We start from the raw sequence: 22512 nt of genomic DNA on the forward strand, positions 1-22512 counted from the left end.
AACCTTTATTAATAGGAAGAATTAAATTGTGGAATTTAATTCGTATATCATCTCTAAGGAGTTGAGTTAACCCACTACCTTCCTAAAGGGAACCTACGGATCTGCACACCCAAAGAATGTGATTAGAGGTACAATGAGGAGAAATGAAATCAGGAGACACAAGTCAATGGTTGATAATCAAATGTCAAAGTCAACATGTTGATCGGAGCAATTGACCAAAGTCAAATAGTTCGACCGGGTCAATTAAGTAAGATTATAATTATAATTTAATAGTTAAATTATAATTAAAAGATTAATTATGGAATTAATATTGACATATAGAAATATTGGATTGGGCTTTTAAATATGATTTAAAAAGGAAAAAGACAAAGTAGCCCAAAAGACTATTGGGCCCAAGGGATAAGTGGCATAAGATGACATGACCCATGGACCAAATAGAGCCCTAATACCCACCCAAAATTCGGCAACTAAGGAGGAGCTCTACCCTTGGCTTTTTGTGTTGTCCTATATAAGCTAAGTGTTGGAGAAAACCTAGCTAGGGTTTTTTTTTGGCTTCCTACTTTAGTTGATGAGTGATCATCTTTGTATCTCATCTTCCATAAACTAAAAATTGGTTCAATCAAGAAGTAGACTAGCATCCATACTTCTTGAGTGCCTTCTCTTCATCTCTAGGAGCATTTGGTGTGGTGAGGTAGATGACTCTAATCTTGGAGCCTTAAGGTGAAGGAGTCAAAATCAAGAGAAACAAAAGGCTTTTCCAACAAAGATGTTCATTCTTAAGAAATCAAGAAAAGGTTAACAAAGGTAAAGATCTATTTCCTTTTTCCTTTTTCTATTTGTGTTCAAAGAGACTTGGCTAAGATACTTGGTTTAAAATAAAAAAGGTTTAGCTCAACTAGTGTAAACAAAATGAATCCGCCATTTAGAATGTTTTTGTTGTATAGGTTGTGGCTAAAGTTCATTTCCTAAGCATTAGATGCATGTTTCCTTCACGTACAACATGACCAATTAAACATGCAACTACAAAAATTAGCCCAACAACAGCTGTCAATTAATTCAATCGCAAAATTAGCAAGGCGCGGCATCTGGCCTACTATCCCAACGCTTGAGGAAGAGGCCAGCATTGATGATAGACTATGAGGCCAGTGGTGTTTATCAATCTGATGATGATGATGACACAATTACACATTTTGCCTTGTTTTCAATTTGTGATCCAATATGTTTTCAAGAAGCTGTGAAGGAACCAAAGTGGAAAAAAGCCATGGACACAGAAATGAGGGCCATTGAGAAAATTGACACATCAAATGGGCATAAAAAGATTGGAGTGAAATGAGTTTTTAAAACAAAGCTAAATGAGAAGGGTGAGATAGACAAGCATAAGGCTCGTTTGGTGGCAAAGGGCTACAAGTAGGAGTTTGGTGTTGACTAAGGAGATGTTTGCACCAGCTGCAAGAATGGATACAATCCGGCTTATTCTTTCCATGGCTACTCAAAACTCGTGGCCAATTTTTCAATTGGATGTAATGTCAGCATTTTTGCATGGGGAGTTGGAAGAAGAGGTGTATGTTGAGTAACCTCCTGGATATGTGCAACAGGGAAAGGAGAAAAAGGTATATAGATGGAACAAAGCACTCTATGGGCTAAAACAAGCATCTATAGCTTGGTACAGCCGCATAGATGCTTACTTTGCTAACCAAGGCTTTCACAGGTGTCCATATGAACATACTCTCTATGTTAAAGTTGGAAAAAATGGAAAGATTCTTATTGCATGTTTATTTGATCTACACAGGGAGTGATAAGGCTATGTTTGATGAGTTTAAAAATTCTAATGATGACTGAGTTTTTTGGGCATTACATTATTTTTTAGGCATTGAAGTGAATCCATCCATTGCTGGAATTTTTATCTCACAAAAGAAGTATGTTCAAGAAGTTTTGGACATGTTTCATATGAAGGATTGCAATCCAATTGGAACTCCAACATCGTATGATTTGAAGCTTGTGAAGAATTTGGAAAGGTTGATCTCACTCTTTATAAGAAAATTGTGGGAAGCCTTACGTATTTGACTTCAACCATGCTGGATATTATGCATCTGTGAGTCTTATTAGTTGTTTTATGGAGAATCCTACAGAGCTTCATCTTGTAGCAGCAAATTTTTTTTTTCGCTATTTAAAAACTATGGTTGATTTTGGTGTTTTCTATAAGAAGGAATCAAAGTCTGGTTTGTTTGGTTTTACAGACAGTGAGTACGTGGGAGATCAAGATGATCGAAGGAGAACTTTAGCATATGTGTTTATGATGGGATTGAGGGTAGTTGCCTGGTCATCTAAGAAGCAGCCGATTGTGAATTTATCAACAACTGAAGCTGAATTTGTTGTAGCAACATCATGTGCATGCCAAGTCATTTGGCTGAGAAGGTTAATTAAAGCATTTCACTATATGCAGCAAGGTCCAACATCAATCTATTGTGATGATGTTTTTGCTATTAAGCTTTCAAAAAATCCAATTTTGCATGGAAGAATCAAACATATTGATCAGAGATATCATTTTCTTCTTGATCTCTGCAAGGATGATGTCATTGATATGATTTATTGTAAAAGTGAGGACCAAATTGCTGATATTTTTTCCAAACCTCTCAAGCTGCATATGTTCTTGAAATTAAGAAATATGTTGGGAGTTAGTTCTTTGAAGGATGTTGCTCATTGCTCCTGATGCTTGAAGAATTGAAGTTTTACCTGTAAACTGATTGTTTGCAGAACATTCAGTTTTAGAGAGAGTGTTAAGAATATTTAGGGCCCGTCTGGTAACGTTTTCGGAGAGTGTTTTTTGAGAATATTTTCAGAGAATGAAAACAAGAAAACAAATTTGTATTTTCAGGAAATGAAAATGCGTATGGTAGATTAATTAAAAAACATCTTCAGAAAACAAAAACAATGAAAACGTGTCTAGTAATACAATTTGAAAATAATAATATGTGACTTACTTCCAATTGTATTTTTGCTAATTTTAGTTTTTTTGATTAAAAAAAATATATGCTATTTTTCAAAGACAAAAATTTATAAATAATAAAAAAATGTATAATTTAACAAATAAAAAATTCTAATGTTTTTTTTAAAAGACAAACTATCTTATCTCATTTCTTTCTTCCTTTCCTTTCTTCCCAGGCCCGTGCCCTTCTTTTTTCTCTTTTCCTTTTTTCTTCTTTTATTCCTTCCCAGACTTTTTTTTTTTCTTTCTTTCTTCCTTTTTCTCTCTTTTCTCCTCTTCTTCTTCCTCTATATGATTCTTTCTCTTCTTCTTCCTCCCTTAATTTTTTCTTTTCTTCTTCTTCCTCTCTTATTTTTTCTTTTCTTCTTCCTCTCGCTGATTCTTCCTCTTCTTCTTCTCTTTTCATACCCATTCTTTCTCTGTTTTCATTTGTTAATGGTTGGTGGTGCTTCGATTGGGTGGTGATAGTGGTTCAACTGGGTTTGTGGCAGTTATGGTTCTTCTACTTTGGTGGTGATCGTGCTTTGGAGGTGCTGGTGCGGCAAGCTAGATGATGGGTTTGGATCGGGGGAGATGAGTTTCCACAGTAGTGCTCCTCAGTTGAATTTTTTTTTTTTTTGGGTCTAGTGCTTGATAAGTAAATCAAGATCTCAGAGATTTTAGAAGAAGAAGAATAGCTATGGAGAATTTCAAAGACAAGAATCGATGTTTATTGGAGAAAGAGAGATGGAAAAAATGAATTATCATATGGACTGAAAACAAAAACGTTGAAAATGAAAACAACATAATATCGGTTTCAACTTTGTTCATGAATTGGATTTGTTTTTGGAAAATATTTTTAGGGAAAACAAAAACGTTCCACCGAACAGGTTTTTGCCAGAAAACAGGAAATGAAAACAGAAAACGGGCAGTGAAAACGATACCGAACGCGGCCTTATTATTCTATTTATTATGTTTATGTTTATCTTGTTAAGTTGTGGAAGTCCTATTCTTTAGGGACTTTGTTGTATAGTTGCTAGTTAATAGGAGAGTCAAAGTTGTCATGGAGTCATGGTTAGTGGCTGAATGTCATGGTTTAGTCGTGCAGTAGTTGTTCCTACTATTTAGCTTGCTTTTTAGTTTTCTATTTAAGTTGTATTCAGTATTCAAGTTGAATGTAAAGAGAAGTTTGAATTACACAAATACTTTCTTGGTTCTTCACCTATTTCATTATTTTCAACATTTTGTAGCAGCAATGACACCAACAATACCAAAGACAAGAAGCAGTGGGAAGTACAAGAAACCATAGATGGCAACTGTTGAGCTCTCGGAGCTCTCAGAGAACTCATCATCTGCCCTATTTTCTATCCACAAGCCCAAGAGATCGGTCTCAAAGTGACTCATAAAAAACACACTTTCTCTTTCTTCTCCTACCTTTACTCTTATATCTAGTTAACTGAGTTTCTGGGTTTTCATTCAATGGCCTTGAGGTTGACTTCTCTATGGTCCACCAAGCACGGGAAAGGTATTGAATCATTGCTTCCTCTAAGGCTTTCTTATTTTTACTTGTTCGATCATTGTTGTAACATTGGTTGTTAATTTCGTGTTTATATAAAATTTTCTTTTCTCATGCTAGACAAGCTTGGTACGAGCAGTGGTTCGGGAATGTGGTGCACATTTAATTTTCATCAGGTACCCTGTTATGGTTTAATCTCCGTATTGAATTTTGAGTACAAAAGAAATGATACAATGTTGCTATTGACTTATTGATCATATTATGTTCTCATAGTTTTGATTTCTTTTATTAACCTCTGTCTTGTTTGATGGTAGTTTTTCTGCTGTCGATGTTCTGGAAAAAGTGAGAAAGTAGGTTTACAGGAGGCTTTCTTAGAGGCTTCATCGCATGTATTGTCATCAGGCAAGCCATTAGTCATTTTTATAGATGAAATAGACATAATCTGTCATCTCCGTGATTCTAGGTAAAAATCAATAATGCTAGAGAGAACCCTAATGTAACCCTACTTTAACAATATGATCCTTTAACTTTATACATTTACATCATATAAAAAAATTAATAATAATAAAAACTACTGGCGTACGTTGCCTATTTGCACTTTAGTTTTCTCAAATCTTTGGTCATTCCTAGTTAGTATGTTTAAGTTATGTTTCAATTGCAGAAGAGTGCAAGATGTTTGCCTAACTCCTCAACTCTCTGCACTGATGGACTCCAACACACCCCCTCAACATCTATACCACAAGTTGTTTTTGTTGCAGCCACTAATAGGTATTATTATTATTATTTGTTATCTCCTAGAATTTATGATGTGATCTATCTGGGTGTGTTATTTTTGTTAGAGTATGTAGAGCTAGGATTGTCACAAGTGTCACTTAGTCATTGACTGATGTCACTTGGTCTGCATGACAGGACCGGCCCTAGATTCCCCCATTGGAATCCGTGACGAACCCTTGTTTCTGCCCAGCATTTACCTAATGCCAGGCCCACTTACTAACATAACCTTTTCGCCCCCGGTTTAAACAAAATTTGGGTCGAGATTTCAACCGAAATTTCGGCAGAATCTCCCATGGAAAATGAACATTTCCAAATTTCAAATTCCTGCAAACAAGCAATAAATAATCCCAACGGCAGCACACATAATGCTGTAGTACACAATTTACAACATAGGCCTCCAGCCTCAAAACTTAACCCTACATGGGCAATATCAGAGCTTCCTACAAAACTTTAATTTACAGAAGTATTAGGAGTTTGAAAACGAAATAAAGGAATGTCCTACAAGTAGTAGTGTGTGTTGTACAGAATACTCGACATAGACCGGTGAATCTCGTCGAGCTATAACCTGGGGGGGTGCAAAACAGGAAATTGTGAGTGAACAAAAATAAAATTTATAACACAAAATATATCTGAACATACTAACCCCACCGTTTTAGAAAAACGATGTAAACCATGCAATAAAATCCATTTTTATCCATATACCATTCGATACTTGAAACATTTATATTCCCATGACACACACACACACACACACACACACACACACATACACACACATCAAGATATATACCAGGGAAAACAATCCAACCCGGGGATTGTTTATTCTCAACATATCGGGATCCTGCATCTTACAAGTGGCTAGGGATGAGCAGTCCAACCGGGGGACTATTGCTCCACAGCACACACGCTGGGACCTTCATTACACGTGCAGCTAATCCATTCATACGCATAGACTAACATCATAACACACCTCCCACATTTCAACTCAACCAAAACATAGTTATGCATGCACTTGCCAATATGAAAATCATATTCTTTTGAAAACAAAATCCACTCACAACTAGTCCGAAGCAAACTCAACCCTTAGAGGGTCCTTCAGACTGAGTACGGGTAGCCTGAGTACCTATGAAAAGAACATAAGGATAATATTAACATCTGAATCGAATCGAATCAAACTTAACTTGAAACTTAATTTCTCGAAGAATAAAATGATTTCGGAAGATTCACGGTCAACTGAGCAATCAAACTTCTCATGTCGGTCAACCGGGCCTGTGGGGCTCAAGCCCTCTGATTTTTGATCCGAAGGTTCCTATAGGTCCATTAATGTATACTTATCAAGTTCCAAAGATTTGTTCTCGATCGATTGATCGGATTTAAGCCAATCGCAAGATCGGACGGCGATCGTTTCGCTTACTTAGAATCATTGATTTAAGAGTATCTGGGACTCCAATTCTCGATCAACTAGTTCTTACACGATCCTATAAACACGGGGAACAACATATTTAGAATTGAAGCCGATCCAACGGCCCGAACATATCGAACCCGGATATTGTCGAATAAGCGTAAATTCGTTCAACTGTCATACGATAATCAAATTCGAATCCGAGTATACAGTCGCACTCGGGACGACATGAGGATCAATTCAGAACACAATGGGACATCAAAGCATGGACCACGAGTCGCCACACGCATCGACAATGCGTGGGTCGCTTGAGAAATATTTGGTGACAGAAATTTCTCAAATCTCCCAACAATACATATACCTACGTGATCGGAACAACGAGGTGAGCAACTTTTGGTCTTGGGCCTATCCCCAATTTGGCCGGGAAGTGGTCTGAAAACGCATTTAAAAATTGAGATTTGCTAGGTTTTGGATTGAGTTCCAAAACTTCAAAATCGATCCTAACCAACCAAACCATCAACTAGAGCACATTGAGTAGGTGGAGAAGCATACCTAGATCGATAAAAATGGTGGCCAAAATCGTTGAAAACGAAGACGGCAATTTTTGATGGAATCGAAGCTTTCTCGAGCTATCGCCGGTGCTGAAGGTGTTGGGTTCATCGGAGAAGGTGAGGGACATGAAGAGAATGTCGAGCCGGTTCAAACGGTGGTTGTATCGTGGCCTAAGGTAACCAGACGGTAGAGATATGGCCGGCAGATATTTTGGCTGTGTACGGAAAAAAGAGGAACCATCGGGGGAGGAGAGAGAAAGGAGAGAAAATGCGCGTGAGGAGAGAGAGAACATACCGGTTTTTAATAAAATCCAACTTCGAAAAATTTACGATTGTGTCAGTACACTTCCGTTGACCACAACTTCTTTGTTAAACTCTGATTTGAACCCATTACATGTCTACAAACTTGTATCGATGAGCTCTACGTAACGGTACTACCTAAATCCCATCCTTATGGATCGAAAACTGACTAAAGTACCCCCACTCCTCTCCTTAGAAAAATTTCATCCCCAAAATTTCATACCTTGTTATCTGAAAAGGCATGGATACTAAGCCTACATCTGCTCCTTCGGTTCCCAAGTGGCTTTCTCAACCATATGACTCCTCCACAAAAATTTTCAAGGTATGGATATATGCCCTTTGGGTGAAGAAAGCTGGAGAAACCTGCCAAAGGCTCGTGAATAAAATTTTCAAGGAGCAGATCATCAAAACCATGGAAGTTTACGTGGACGACATGCTTTTCAAAGCCCCAGAGCATGCAGACCATATCAAGAACCTCACTAAGGCATTCAGCATGCTCTGCCAGTATCACATAAAGCTGAATTCAAGTAAATGCATGTTCGGTGTAACGTCCAGCCTATTCCTGGGATACCTAGTCACACAACGAGGTATTGAGGCACAACCACGCCAAATCAAAGCCATTCTCGAGATGAAATCACCTTCAACAGTGAAGGAAATACAAAGTTTGACGGGTAGAGCTGCGGCCCTCAACCGATTCCTCTCAAGATCTATTGACATGTGCAGATCATTCTACAAAACTTTGAAGAAGGGACAAAAAGACAATTGCAGACCATTCTACAAAGGTTTGAAGAAAGGACAAAAAGACAAGTGGGATGAAGAGTATGAAGTAGTTTCCAGAATATGAAGACTTACCTCACTTTACCTTTCTGCTTTCAAAGCTAATTCCTGGTGAATACTTGTTCATGTACCTGGTGGTATCCAACTCGGTCATCAGCTCAGCTCTCATCCGAGAAGAACTAAGGGCCCAACATCTGATATTCTACACATCAAAAGCTCTCATCGATGCAAAGACTGGCTACCCAAAATTGGAGAAGCTCATTTTGGCCCTTATAGTTTTCTCGAGAAAACTGCGACCCTACTACCAAGCTCACCGAGTCATCGTTATGATCGACTTTCCCTTGAGATCAATCCTTCACAGCGTTGACGCTTCTCAACGACTCATGAAGTGGGCTATAGAGCTAAGCCAATACGACCTCCTCTACCAGCCGAAGACTGCAATAAAAGCACAGGCTTTAGCAAACTTTGTCGCAGAATTCACCCCATTGGCCTAAAAAGAGAAGCTGGTCAACAAAAAGAAGAAAAGTTCGAGAGTAGACAAAACCTCCGCCGAATCTGACCAACCTAGAGACATGTGATAGTTACGCGTGGACGGAGTGTTGAACTAAAAATGAGTTGGAGCAAGTGTCTTCATCATCACCCCGGATGGAACCCTGTTAAAGCAAGCTATCACGCTTGGCTTCCCGGCCTCAAACAACGAAGTGAAAGAGCTATCAATCAAGAAGCTGGCCATTTACTCAGATTCCCAGCTGATCACAAATCAAGCCTCACTAGAATACATGGCGAAGCACCCAAGGATGATCTTGTACCTTGACAAAGTCCAAAAGCTGTTGAAGGCATTTCCTACCTTCACCATCCAACAAGTGCCCTGAGAAGAGAATGCATATGCAAAAGCACTGGCAAGCCTAGGATTAGCGCTGGATACCCGGTTCAGACGCTCCATCCCGGTCGAGCACCTTGACTAACCAAGCATAAATGAGGCAGAGCAACCAGACTTGATGTAGATTGACGAGGATCCTAGCTGGAAAGATCCCATCATTGACTACCTAATTAACGAAAATTTACCCAAGGACAAGTCCGAGGCTAGGAAAATCAAACAGAAGGCTGCGAGATACTTCATACTCTGGCCCTCATCTTACTTGTATCAAGTACCCGCAAAAGCTCGAGGCACTTTACAAAATACATGACGGCGAATGTGGGAATCACGCTGGGGGTAGATCGCTTGCCTAGAAGGCTTTCATCATAGGCTATTTCTGGCCTACAATTTGCCAAGACTCGACAGAGTATGCTCGAAGATGTGATTGATGCCAAAGTTATAAGACAATCCCAGGCCTGCCAGCCGAGGAATACCATCTACAAATCAGTCCATGACTATTGATGCAGTGGGCCATTGACTTGGTGGGACCTATGCCAACGGCACCTACGAAGAAAGAGATGATGATCGTCACCATTGATTACTTCACCAAATGGATCAAGGCCGAGGCTTTATCCTCTACCAATGAAGCATATATCGAGCGGTTTATCTGGAAGAACATCATCTGCCGATTCGGTTGCTCGCAGTCGATGGTCACTGAAAAATTCTTGGGCAAGCAGATCACCGTTTTCCTTGCGAATTATGGCATCAAACAACACCTATCAACTCCCATATATCGGCAAGGCAATGGCCAAACAGAAGCATCCAACAAGATAGTGTTGCACTGCCTGTAGAAAAGACTGGAAGACGTAGAAAGAAAATGGGTCGACGAGCTACCAAGAGTCCTATGGGCTTATCGCACAACCAAAAGGAGGTCGACCAGTGAGACACCATTTTCTCTGGCCTATGGGACAGAAGCAATCATCCCCCCGCACATCGTAGTCCCTTCCATGAGCATTGAGGTGGGCAGTCTTAACTAAAACTGCAAACAGATGAAAGTCAACCTTCATGTGTTCAAAGAAAAACGAGAAATGACCATTGTTCGAGTTACAGCCTACCAACAGCAGCTGACGACCTACTAAAATAAGAAGGCCAAGGTCTAACAGTTTCGACATGAGAACCTTGTGCTCAGAAAAACTTTTGTCACAACACCAAGGCAAGGGTCAAAAAAGATGAAGCCTAACTGGGAAAGCCCCTATGTGATCAGCCAACCTGGAGGCAAAGGAAGTTACACCCTTGACACTCTACCGAGACAATAGAATGCCCACCACCTTCAGAGATACTATCCATGAAGCTCTTCACTTACTAGTTGGGCTCCTAGTAGGCGACGAGCCTCCCTTACTCCCATTAAAGACAAACTGCTTTCAATGTTATCCATGTTGTTCATTTCTTTTATTCAATAAAGCGATGTAGTCACACTAACATCAATACAAGAGCAAGCTTTTCAATGAGGTATTTTTTTCAAGCATTATGTCCCACAAACATACACATGCAGATGACAAGTCTTACCTCCTTTAAAGACAAGCTACTTCCCGAGTACAAACTTAATGGAGTCTTTTTCGAGCACTATGTCCCCGACATATGCCCACAAGCTACTTCCCGAGTACAAACTTAATGAAGCCCTTTTTTCGAGTGATATGTCCCTGACATACGCAAGCATGCGACACGCCTTATCTCCATTGTAGGCAAGCTACTTCCCGAGTACAAAGTCAGTGGAGTCCCTTTCAAGCGCTATGTCTTCGGACATACACTTACAAGATACAATGAGAATTGAAGTTTGAAAGACAACTGAAAATTCCATAGCAAAGCGGCCAACTAGCGAAGTTCAACAAGAGATGAGGTGGTTGACTAAAGACCACTTATTGAAAAAAAATTATAAAGTTCAAAAATAGCAAAAAGGAACTACAACTAGTAGGGGACTTCAGCAAATGACCCTTAACTGATACATTCTCAACTACCTCTTGATCAACTGCGCTGACAACAGCCATATTCTGCTCAACTGCGCTGACAACAGCCACATTCTGCTCAACTGGCACCATCTGCTCAGCATCTGCCCTAACCTCATCAGCTGCACCACCTTTGGCGTTGTTTTCCTCCATTGCAGCTTCATCTGCTACATGCTCTTCAACTGCTTCTACATCCATATTATTGATCTTCTCACTTTAAGTAAGGGGTAAGTCAAGATAGAGCTACTCACCATCCTCATCTTCGATAGGGTAGTAGGGAGCAGCATCATTCCGGCAATCCAAGTATCCTAACTTGTATGCGTTAGCAGCAATCTCATGCTTAGACACCTTTGTGGCTTCAACATGAGTGTCAAACTTGACCAACAACTTGTCACAATACTAGGCCAGAGCAACATGCTTACGTTCGAGGCGAAAGTAAGCTTCCTTGCATTCGAGCAGAGTAGCCATGAGAGACTTGAGCTCACCATCTTTTTGGCCAACAGAACTCTTGAGCGCAAACATACTCTCCTTCATATCGGAAATGTTCGCATCATGGCGAATCCGCTTGTTCGAGAGCTTGTCAATCATATCAGCATTCCTCTTCACCAGCTCGTCAAGCAGGGCAGAAGAGAGGGCAACATCGCCCTAGTTCTGTATGGCCACAACAGCAAAAATATCCCCTTTTGAAGATGATACTTGGCAACTTTTTCTTGCTTATGCAAAGAAAGGCTCGAGAAAGTACCAAGGTCACCAACTTGATTCACGTGGTCAACCAGCTTAGCATAAGCAGATGGACTTGACAAAAAGTCCGTTTTGAGCATACCAAACACAGGCTCACCCTCAACAGAGCTATCACAAATTCCTGGAAGGACTCTTTGCTCGAGTAGACGACTCTTTAGCTCTTTTGACTGTATTTGCAACATTGAGTCAACCCCGCACTTGACTGCTCATGGCCTTGCAGACGAGTCATGGTTGCTAGGCAGAGGTATAGTCGTCTCAGTTTGATCCCCAGATTGGCGCCGACAACCCAAACTGTGCTTCTCAGCGGCTTCCTTACAAGGCAGATCACGTGTTTTGGGCAGTTCGGGCAGAGACTTGAGCAGAATATCTCGAACCTCCTGCATGCCATTGACCTTTTTGTTGTTCGCGCTTGATCCCGGCAGACGAGGCATGAGCAACTCCTATAGGGACCTTTTCAATAGACGAAACCCCCTTGAGGAAGACTTGCTCGTGGCAGAAGAAGGTCTCGGCTGCTTTCACTATGGAGACGTATCCCTTGATCGCTAAACTGTGGCTTCATCTCGGGCGGATCTACTGCTAGCCGTCCTATTTTCAGGGAGCTCGGTCGAGGACTCCTTCTGCTCAGCTGGTAGATCATTTAGGTCCGAGCCATGTCCTCAGCAAGGGGAAGATCACCAACCTCCTTTCAATGTTCGCTTAGCAACAAGCGCCATTCACGAAACTGGACAGGGATGTTTAGAGCTTTCTGAAACTTAGTCATGTTTGGGTCGAGATCGAGCTTCTTGCAGATGACATTGTCTGCAAGTAGAAGATGAAAATCAGTCAGACACACAACAAAGAATTCCATGGTAACTGTAGCAGATGAAAGGGATGCAACTTACCATCACAGTAGGTGAGAGGAACAAGCGGACTGTCGCCAACCTCCCATTTCCATCTGCCACTGACTTCTAGCACGTCTATGCTCTACACATGATCACCTTGACTCAGACTGTTCCTAGTTCGTGGCACAAAAAAAAGTAGGAATTTAAGTAGTTTGGACTAGCCACAAGTAAGCCGGCCCGAATTGCCACCCGCTCTAGCAGCATGTCCGCCCACCTCCAGTCAAGCTACAGCTAGACTACCCAAGTCAAAGACCAATTGGTAAATCATAGACCTCCTCCACTTAGGAGCCCAAGTCACAGAAGAAAGCCCAGTTGCAGCTGGACAGCCCAACAATTAATTCACACCTGCTCCATGCCACCATGTGTCATGCAGAAGTTGGGGGGCATTTGTGAAAGCAAAATATCTCAAATCCTATGTCAAATAATTAAGCCAATCAATTTGGGAATTATTTGACATAATTGGGAGTTATTTGATTTAATTGGAAATTATTCGATTCTTGCCTTAATTAGGGATTTGATTTAAATCCTTAATTACATCAACCTCTCCAAATTGGGGAAGAATAATTCCTTTCCATCTATGGAATTATTCTTCCGAAACCCTTGCCTCCGAGGCTCCTATAAATACATAACTGCGCACAAAGGTTGAGGTAGGTCTAAACTTCTGTTTGAAACTCTGCAGAAATTCTCTCTCACTAACCCTAGCCGCCATACTCTCTCTCTCTCTCTCTCTCTCTCTCTCTCTCTTTCTCTCTCTCTTTCTCACACAAGGCTCTGGCCACCACACACAGCTCTGGCCACCCGGTTCTAACCCTAGAGAAATCTCCGTCCTTTTGTTAACTATTGTTTTCCTACAAACACTCGACCTAACTTAGGCATTGGAGGGCCTTTGGCCAACACCCCATGAGTGTGGTCTTTTCACTCCATATTGTTTTGCAGGGAGAAAGAGAAGCGAAGAGGAAGACGGAATTTTCAGATGAATATTCTTTGGGGACGAAAATCGCTACCACACCAAGGTAAGCACCATGTCCCATTAAATTATTTTACTTGTGCAATAATTTTAAGATCAATTTGTGAGAGGTATCTATGCTGCATTGGTTCTCATTTTCCTGTGTATTTAACAGAAAAGTTAACAAAATTGACGGCATGACCATTTGTCCTAACAAAACTAGAGTTAAAGGACCATGGAAACCATTTTGAAAATTGAAGTACTCAGATGCAAATCGAGTCTAAATTCAGAGACTAATAAAACGATTAACCCAACTGTTAAAATTAAAGTGCTTTTCTAGAAAGTCTTTTTACCTACCCATCATCACTCATTTTAAATTCACTTCCATCTACTCACCTTGGGAATATGGTTGTGCGGCTGTTGCACTTTATTTTACTTTTCTTTTCGTAAATTTTTTAGTTGGTTGTTGATTGTTTTACACATACGCTTTCCTTTTGCTTAATCTGGTGTAAGATTAGAAGGTGTTGTGCCTCTTTGTTTCGATGTTGTCGTACTTTTGTAAGCCTAATGCTTCTCGTCTTCTACTTTGTGGTTATGAGTCTTGGGCAAGTGTGGAATTTGCACTACTTTGAGAAGCAATTTTCCGAGACTCGGAAAATATTGTCTCTCTACAAGGACTTCTCATGCATAAAATGCAGAACAAACCCAACACCAATGTATACCAGCCAGTAGCTACTACCTGAAAGAATTGGGTTTAACTAAGTAGCTGGTGTCTTGAGCTTTACTTTTCTGCTTTAGGTTAATTTGTTTCCTAGCATTTTCCGTTGAGTAACTATTTCGTGATGAAAATAGTACAATTATTTTTGGGACAAAATTATGCACCATACAAGAAGGTTTTAGGACCATATTATTGGTTACTGCGTACAAAGTTTTTTAAAATAAATTTCATGTTCGTCTATATAATGAAAATAATAGGATTAAATATTTTAATTCGAAACCTTACCTTATATGATTAGATGATGAAGAGCCAATAACACGTCTACAGAGAGTTGGAGGAATCACCCTCATTGCTTTCTGCTGATGTGATGCCCCTCAAATGTTTGTGCGCGAAATAATACTTTCCATTCAATACATAAACTAGGTTTTTACAAACAAATCCATTTTATTTTTAGCACGACATATCTATATAGAGCCTATTCAGAGAGAAAAACTCAAAACTAACTATTTGTTATTTTTTAAGAACCAATTAGAGAATGACAAGTGATGAGCCAAAAAAGAAGAAGAAAGAAAATGACAAGTGACTAATTTGGATTTTTCTCTCCAATTAGACTATATAATAATTTTTTTATATATAATATGTCATGTTAGAATGAGCCTATTTTTAAAAAGTCCTAAATAAATAAAGGGCTGTGAAGGGGGAGATGTGGAACATTTGCATTAAGCTTCTCTCCTCTATGAACGCATGCACGAAGATTTGCCAAAAATGACTGAAGGACACGAGGCTTTGTTTTAATACTTCGTTTCTATCATTAGCTCCCAAGCTCGCTAGTATGAGATACCCGACAATTGAAAGCTTTCTACAACATCGAGAATTTTATAGTGAGGGCCTTGTTAAGACATAGGCCCTTATCTAAGGGTAATATATAAGGCCCTCACACACATCCAAATTGTCTTATCAAATTCGAGTGTACCATTTTTCTTAGCGGTTGACTCCAGCTCACATGAAATTTTAAGTGGAAGAAGATTAGATACAAGAAGTATTCGGAGATGACAGATTTGAATACTGTACCTCGGGTTGTTCTCTTAACCAACTCAACTCTAAGCGTGGATGAAGATTTGAGGAATTGTTAAGAGATTGCAAAATCTAGATAAACCATAAGGTTAATCGTTTTATTAGTCCTTAAATTTAGACCCAATTTGCATTTGAGTACCTCAATTTCCAAAATGGTTCCCATGGTCCTTTAACTTTAGTTTTGTTATGACAAATGATCCTACCGTCAATTTTGTTAACTTTTCTGTTAAGTGCAGGGGCAAAATGATATTTTTGTATCAAAATTGATTAAAATATGAATAAAAAATTTAAAAACTGAAAAATTAAAATTAAACTCTCTCTCCCCCTCTATCCTGATATCTACTCCCCAAAAACTTGATTTTTATTTTTATTTTTGTTAGTTTTTTATTTTAAAGATATAATTTTTTAATTTATTTTTTTGGTTTTAATATAAAAATACCATTTTGTCCTTGCATTTAACAGAAAAAGTTAACAAAATTGACGGCAGGACCATTTGTCTAAACGAAACTAAAGTTAAAGGACCACGGAAACTATTTTGAAAATTGAGGTACTCAAATGCAAATCGAGTCAAAGTTCAGGGACTAATAAAACGATTAACCCTAAACCATAATATCCAAAATCGAAATTTGGAGGGCGAAAATTGAAACTAATCAATACAAGTGGGGCATTTTATTTTACTTTTAATCGTTAAAAATAAAAATAAAAATTGTTTCATGCAGTCTAGGTTTAAGTGTGGGAAATTTTTTCTTCCCAATATCTTGTTACTCAACCGGTGGCACTACTATAACTGAGTAATAAACTTGTTCATAAAACTAAAAGCATGTGATCATTTTTTATTGCACTAGTATGAGTGGTAGGTCATGTAGAAAGACTAGTTTCACCAGCTGTTAAAAATGGAGCTCGAATATAAAACACAATGCCTGCCCGCATGACGGTGGACGAAAAGAAAATTACGGAAATGGGGACATTTTAATCAATCATTCATCCATTGCACCCCACGCAGTATTTGCATCTATAGTAATACAATGTCATGAAAGAAGTGAAAAGCTAATGAAGGAAAGTAGAGCAGAGACGACAATAAAGTAAAACTAAAACTAAAAACAAAGATATAATTGATAGATCATTAAAACTTCAAATTTGAGCATATCCTCAATATTGTTTCCATAGAAGCCTAAACCAAAAAATGGATTCAGTATGAATTAATAGATCATCTCAGATCACCAAATTTCAGATATACTCGTTTTTCTACGACGCCACTCAATGTAAGCAAAACTTAAGCACCCAAAACAGATACATCTAGCATAGAATAACAGGTTAGTACGCTTCTTTCCAACAAGTGCAGCACTTAAATATACAATCTTATGTCAGATTAATTGTAAATTGCCTAACTAGTTACAAGTTAGAAATCTAGAACCATGGAAGAAATGTGTGTTGTTGCAGGTTACAACATATGCATTAACATCACACTGCTAACGCGGCCAGTGATGACTAAGAACTAATTGCATTTTGGCATGAACTTATTCAAACCAGTAACAGACAAGGTTATTTCAAGTTTCAGATCTTCTGAAATCTGAATCATACAAAGCATGGGAAGCAAGGGGAGAGCTTTTTTTAACCTGGTTCAGGGCTTCACCATAACTGCGGTACTCAAAGAGTGAGTGTTTCAGCATCCTTGGCACTTCTGGACATTCCGTGGCCTAGCCTTCCATCATCCTGCTCATCATATGGATTTCCCCTATAATTAGAACTTGCTTCTTCATTTTCTGAACAGCCAGGTCTTTCAGTTAGGAACTGTTCCCAGAAAACATCATTTACTCTAACTGGAGCAGGTGGAGGCCCTTGATTGTTATTTGTGGCTTCTTGGGAGCAAGTTTTATGCATGTCTTCATCAGCTGGATTTTTGTTTGTAAAGGCTCTTATATCTGATTCCTTGCCATTGGCATTTAATCCTGATGCTAGGGATTTGCTGATATCCTGACCGACTTGGGGTATTGTAGCAGAATGAGGACTACTATTGACTTGCAACGGGGAAGATGCTAGAGTGAGCTTTAATTGGCAGGATATATGGCCATCACCTTCTTCGTTAGAAGACAAACCTGGCTGCAGCGAATGAAGTCTCGGGTTTCCAACAGTTAGTGCTTTTCGTGATAACAACGAATCCATTTTGAATGCAAAAGATGTTCCAGTATCTGAAAGTTCCAAGGTTTCAGGTGCAAATAAAAGGCCTTCTGTTCTTTTCTGTACACCTTTAAGTTCTTCAGATATTTTCCTAGTTGGACTATACCCATCTTCATTGGAACTCTGTGTGCTGCGTGAAACCAGATTAATGTCTGAATCAGCTGGTGACAATTCTAGTCTCAATTTACTTGAAAAGTCTTGGTGGAAAATATTCCCAAACTCAGATCTGGAACTACTTTGGTTATCCACAAAACTATTCTCCATAACTGGCTGTAGGTGATCAACATCAGGCAATCGCCTTTTCTTATTACATGCTGAGAAATCCATAGCTTCGATTTTTCTAGTGAGATGTTCAACAAAAGTAGGGTTCTGAACATTCTTATCTAAGAATTTCAGCAAATCCTTCTGCCGTTGTTCCATGGAATTCACCCGCTGTGTTAGGTCTTCCAACTGCAGCTTTGCATCAGATCGCTGCTGCTTGAACCTTGAAATATTTGCCTCTAGTGTGGCTTTATCATGTGAAAGCTTCTCTATTTCGTCATCAAGAGCCGCTCTCTCCGGATCTACCATAGAACCTTGAGGATTACTGTGGCTGTGAATGGGTTTTCTGCGGTGGATATTCTTAAGAAGATGCTTTTGATCTTGTATGAAGTCTTCATTAGCAAATTCCCATCTCTCTGGATCAATCTTTCGAAATCCCTGTGACAAATTTATGTCCCAACGTATTTAGTTACATTATATTGAGACTCAGTTCCGCCATGTAAAAACAGCGATCAATTAGAGATGATACAAAATTATGTACAATGTATTTGAAAGTGGGTGAGCGGGGGGGATATTGAAAGTATGATTCATGCGAGTGATAAAACTCAATGAACAATAAATGAATTCCTCAATTATGAGTTGCTCACCATAAGCCATGGAACATGTCAAGAAAATTCATGCATTCGAAAACACAACCGAGGAAGGCCCTATAGTTAAATTAAATATATTAACTCAATGAAAAATACATCTCTTTCGTTAATACATGCAAATCCGCATTATAAAAACAAAGAAATCAGAGGACTTCAACAAATACAATGCAATGTAGCAACAGCACGGAAAATGAAAAAAAGAAAAAGAAATATACTTTATTTGAGAAATTGTAAAAGGGTGCCATTTGGCATTACGTTGGAGCACTTTTTTTTGCTGTTTGATGTTAAATATGACATTAAGATGGAATTATAGAAAAGCACTGGATATGCTCTAAGCAAGAAAGTTGTGAAACTTTAGATCTGTCCCTGCACATAAAATCTTATAACACACACAAGACTCAATTCGACAAACTGTTTTGATTCAGACTCCTAGGGAAATAACCATCAAAACCATAACACTTGTCATCCATTGTCGCATTCCAGGCCTAAACGTTAAAAATCCTAAAATTGCAAAATCTGATAATTTGAAAGAAAAATATCAACGTTCTGCCTTCAACTTGGTGCACAACCCAAACGCAACTATGGATGGCCCTAAGAAGGTAAAGAGACTGAAAACAAAATCATCCAAGTAATATTTGGCAACAGTTGTATCAATTAGATAGTACTTGCTTTTAAGTTCACAAAAGACGATTTCTGCTCAAAATTCCACTTTCAGTGATTTGGTATTAATTAATGCTGACTACGAAGAGACTTATAATATGTTTCTAAATGTCCAAAGTACCATGGAGTTGATGGTATATAGGATTGACAAACAAATTAAAGGTAGTGCTAGTAGTGGATAAAACAGGAGGATCATACTATTTTCAAGTTTCATAGTCAAATAATTCTTAATGGTTAAGTGGACACATTAGAAGCAATTGAAACTTCAAAAAATTGTTCAAGCTCATTGGTTAGGTATTCAACTGTAAGAAAACTGGTCAACTAAATATATACAAATTGAGCATTAGTAATCTTACATGTAGGAAAATACCATTCATTTTATTTCATAAATAAATAAATAAATAAATAAATATATATATATATATATATACAGAAATTCTCCTATGTAGCTGTGTAGATGCCATGTATTTTCTACTACCCCTCCCTGTTTTCCTCCCTATTTATTATGGAATCCGCATAGTAATAAAGTGTGGACATCCGGATGAGAGAGAATATATATATACACACACACACACACATATGTATTGAAATTTTTGCCACAATGTAGCAATCAACCTAAAGCAAGGTGGTTCATATGTTTTTATGGAAACACTTGGTTATGAAAAAACGGTGCACCACATTTTGTTTTCAGACCAAAGATGGCCTGGCACATTTCACAAGCAATGCATGTCGAAAAAATAATTATAAAGCTTCATAACACAATTGTTTGATGAGCAAGACTTTCTATACATATCGAAACAAACACAAATTAATCACTAAAAACAGTGAAATCCCTTTTTGAGGATGCTAATTTTTGTATTTACTTTAATTGACTCTTAAATTAGGGCATTTTTCAAGGCATCAAGACACTCATCTTTCAAAACTCCTTGCCTTTAATCAAGGTCAGTTAAGTCAAATTTGCCTCTTATTCCAGTTAAAGTACTTCCCTAGCAGCAAAAAACAATTGCTTCAAAAAATTTCAGCTCCCATCCTAGCGTCATGGCCCATATAATTTTCCCTTGCAGTACCAGCATTTTAGAAGATACATTACCTGAAGTCTTGTCTCATCTTTCAATGTTGGATATCTAGGATATGAAACAACAGAGGGCCCCAAGCCCGTCAGCACATTTTGTTGACACATTCCTGATAGCTCCCAGTAGCCCTTTCCTCCAGTATCCAATGGCTTACCATCATGACCATACATAATGATGCATCATAATCTAGCCTACAGGTCGACCCTTTCCTGGACTCTAACCTAGTTTCATGGTGAAAGTGCTCTGATACCAAATATCATGCCCTAAAACCTACAAAATCAAACTGCAAGGGAAGGCCGCCCGAGAGCTCATATGTGGTCCCAAAATGTTCCACTTTTCAATGTGGCACATTTGGGACATGACACCTTAGCCACGGAATGGCCTTCACACAAGCTCTTCTTGCTTGAAAACCTCAACAGGCAGCCAAAACCCCTTCAATAATCCAAATTTCATATGTATTGCTAAAGATTTGGTAAAGGTTTTATGGTTGAAAGCAATATCTTTTTTCTCAAACTGGAAAAAGAAAAAGAAAACCAAGAACTTTCTGTACAGTTTGGTTGAGCCAGACTAAGAAATTCATTGAACACTTTGAATGAGCCCCACCTAAAAGGTCCCTCTTTTTTCTTCCATATTAATGAAAAACAAATTTTATTGGAACCAATAAGAAAATACAAATTACATTCAAAATTGGCAACATATTCACTATAAAAAAAAATTCAGCTCAAAACCATAAACACCATACAGGAAGGGTTAAAAAACAATTAAATACAAGCTAAAAAAACAACTGCTGGACAATCTGCAAAAACAGGGAAAAAAAAATGATCTCCCTAAACTCAGAACTACCGAGTTCCTGCAATTTCTTAAAAATGCTAGTACTTAGAAACCGAAAAAAAAGAAAGAAACCAAACAATGATTCAGCTTAACTACGGAGTCTTCTAAGTTGATATTCAATAGCAATACTCAACTACTATTAAAAATTATTAATTTTTTCGGTGAACAACTAAAATTCAAAATTTGCGGTTGCTATAAGTCATCTGTATGGATTTTGTTAAATACTATACTGTATACCAATTTTTGAACCGGTAATTTACAATCACCCGAACACAAAATTAGTAAAACACGAAAATTTTGCAGTCTACATCCAAACAAAGGAAATTGGGAGGAAAATGCTCGATGCTTTCAATTTTTCAAGACTTTAACAATTCACCTAAATCAAATCTTAAAAGGGAAGAAACTTACGTATGTATTGAGCTGACGAATGAAGCTAGAGAAGTTGTTGTGCTTGAAATAGGTTGGGAGCAGAAGCCGAGCGAACTCCGGCGGGTTCCAAACGACGAAACTCTTCTTGTTCGTGCTCCACGACACGATCTCGTCTGTCGCTGAATCATCCACCATGTCGTACGTCTTCAGCAAAAACGGCGCCGGACCGCCTCCTCCGCCCGCCGTCGAAGCTCCTTCCATTATGGGCGCTCAGGGTCAGGGTTTGGGCGGACCCGAATCCGATTGGAACGTTCGAGAGGAATAGGAAAAAAATTGACGACAGGTGGATGAAGCGAGAGTCTACGCTGGAGAAAGACGAAGAGGAGAGTATTTAGAACGCTCGGGTCGAGACGCGACGGTTGCCAGGGTTGACTTGAAAACATACGGCCTTTAAATGTTCGTTTTCGGTAGCACGTCAGCATTCAAAATACAGCAAATACTGTTATACTGACATACCCTTGAAATATTAGATGTTTCATCATCCAACGGTTGTAAATGCATTGAGTTATTAGGAGAAATAGTACTTGAATAATAGCCCGATTTGTATTTTGACTCTTCAATTTCTAATAGAGATATTTAGTGATATACCCATTTCTAGCACTAATATTATAAATAAACCCTACACAATTGAATTCCTATAAACAAACCCAAAAAAAACCCAAAAAATGATAGCTGGCCTTATTGAATTTAATATTAATTATTAAATTACTTTGATGCCCTATTGAGGTGGCGTTTGGGGTTGCTTAAATTTTTAAAAAAGCAGCTTTAATAAAAAGTTATGGTAGTTTGAGTGTTTGGTAAACATGAGGAATTGGGCTTTTTAAAAAAGTTGCTGTCAATGACCCTTGTTTTTCAGAATCCCTCACAACCCAGCTTTTAAAAGTTGCTTTAAAAAAAATTTAACCGGTGCTTTAATGATTTTTTGA

The 22512-nt window shown here is 38.6% G+C and overlaps 1 protein-coding gene across 1 annotated transcript; it reads right to left on the reverse strand.

The window, feature by feature from the left end:
- Positions 16600-21962, reverse strand: LOC18790344 (heat stress transcription factor A-5). The gene is made up of 2 exons (XM_007223325.2): positions 21566-21962; positions 16600-18381 (listed from the first exon to the last, which is right to left on the reverse strand). The coding sequence occupies exons 1-2, from the start codon at positions 21785-21787 to the stop codon at positions 17152-17154; spliced, it is 1452 nt and encodes a 483-aa protein (XP_007223387.2). The 5' UTR covers positions 21788-21962; the 3' UTR covers positions 16600-17151.

Source organism: Prunus persica, chromosome G1 (genome assembly GCF_000346465.2).
Source record: "Prunus persica cultivar Lovell chromosome G1, Prunus_persica_NCBIv2, whole genome shotgun sequence".
In the NCBI taxonomy this organism is placed as follows: domain Eukaryota; kingdom Viridiplantae; phylum Streptophyta; class Magnoliopsida; order Rosales; family Rosaceae; genus Prunus; species Prunus persica.

What these genes read in the sequence shown, in the direction of transcription:
- LOC18790344 (XM_007223325.2), bottom strand. Translation starts at nt 21,787, where the DNA reads ATGGAAGGAGCTTCGACGGCGGGCGGAGGAGGCGGTCCGGCGCCGTTT. An exon ending in TTCGTCAGCTCAATACATAC is followed by an intron (nt 18,382 to 21,565) that starts GTAAGTTTCTTC and finishes AATTTGTCACAG; the next exon opens with GGATTTCGAAAGATTGATCC.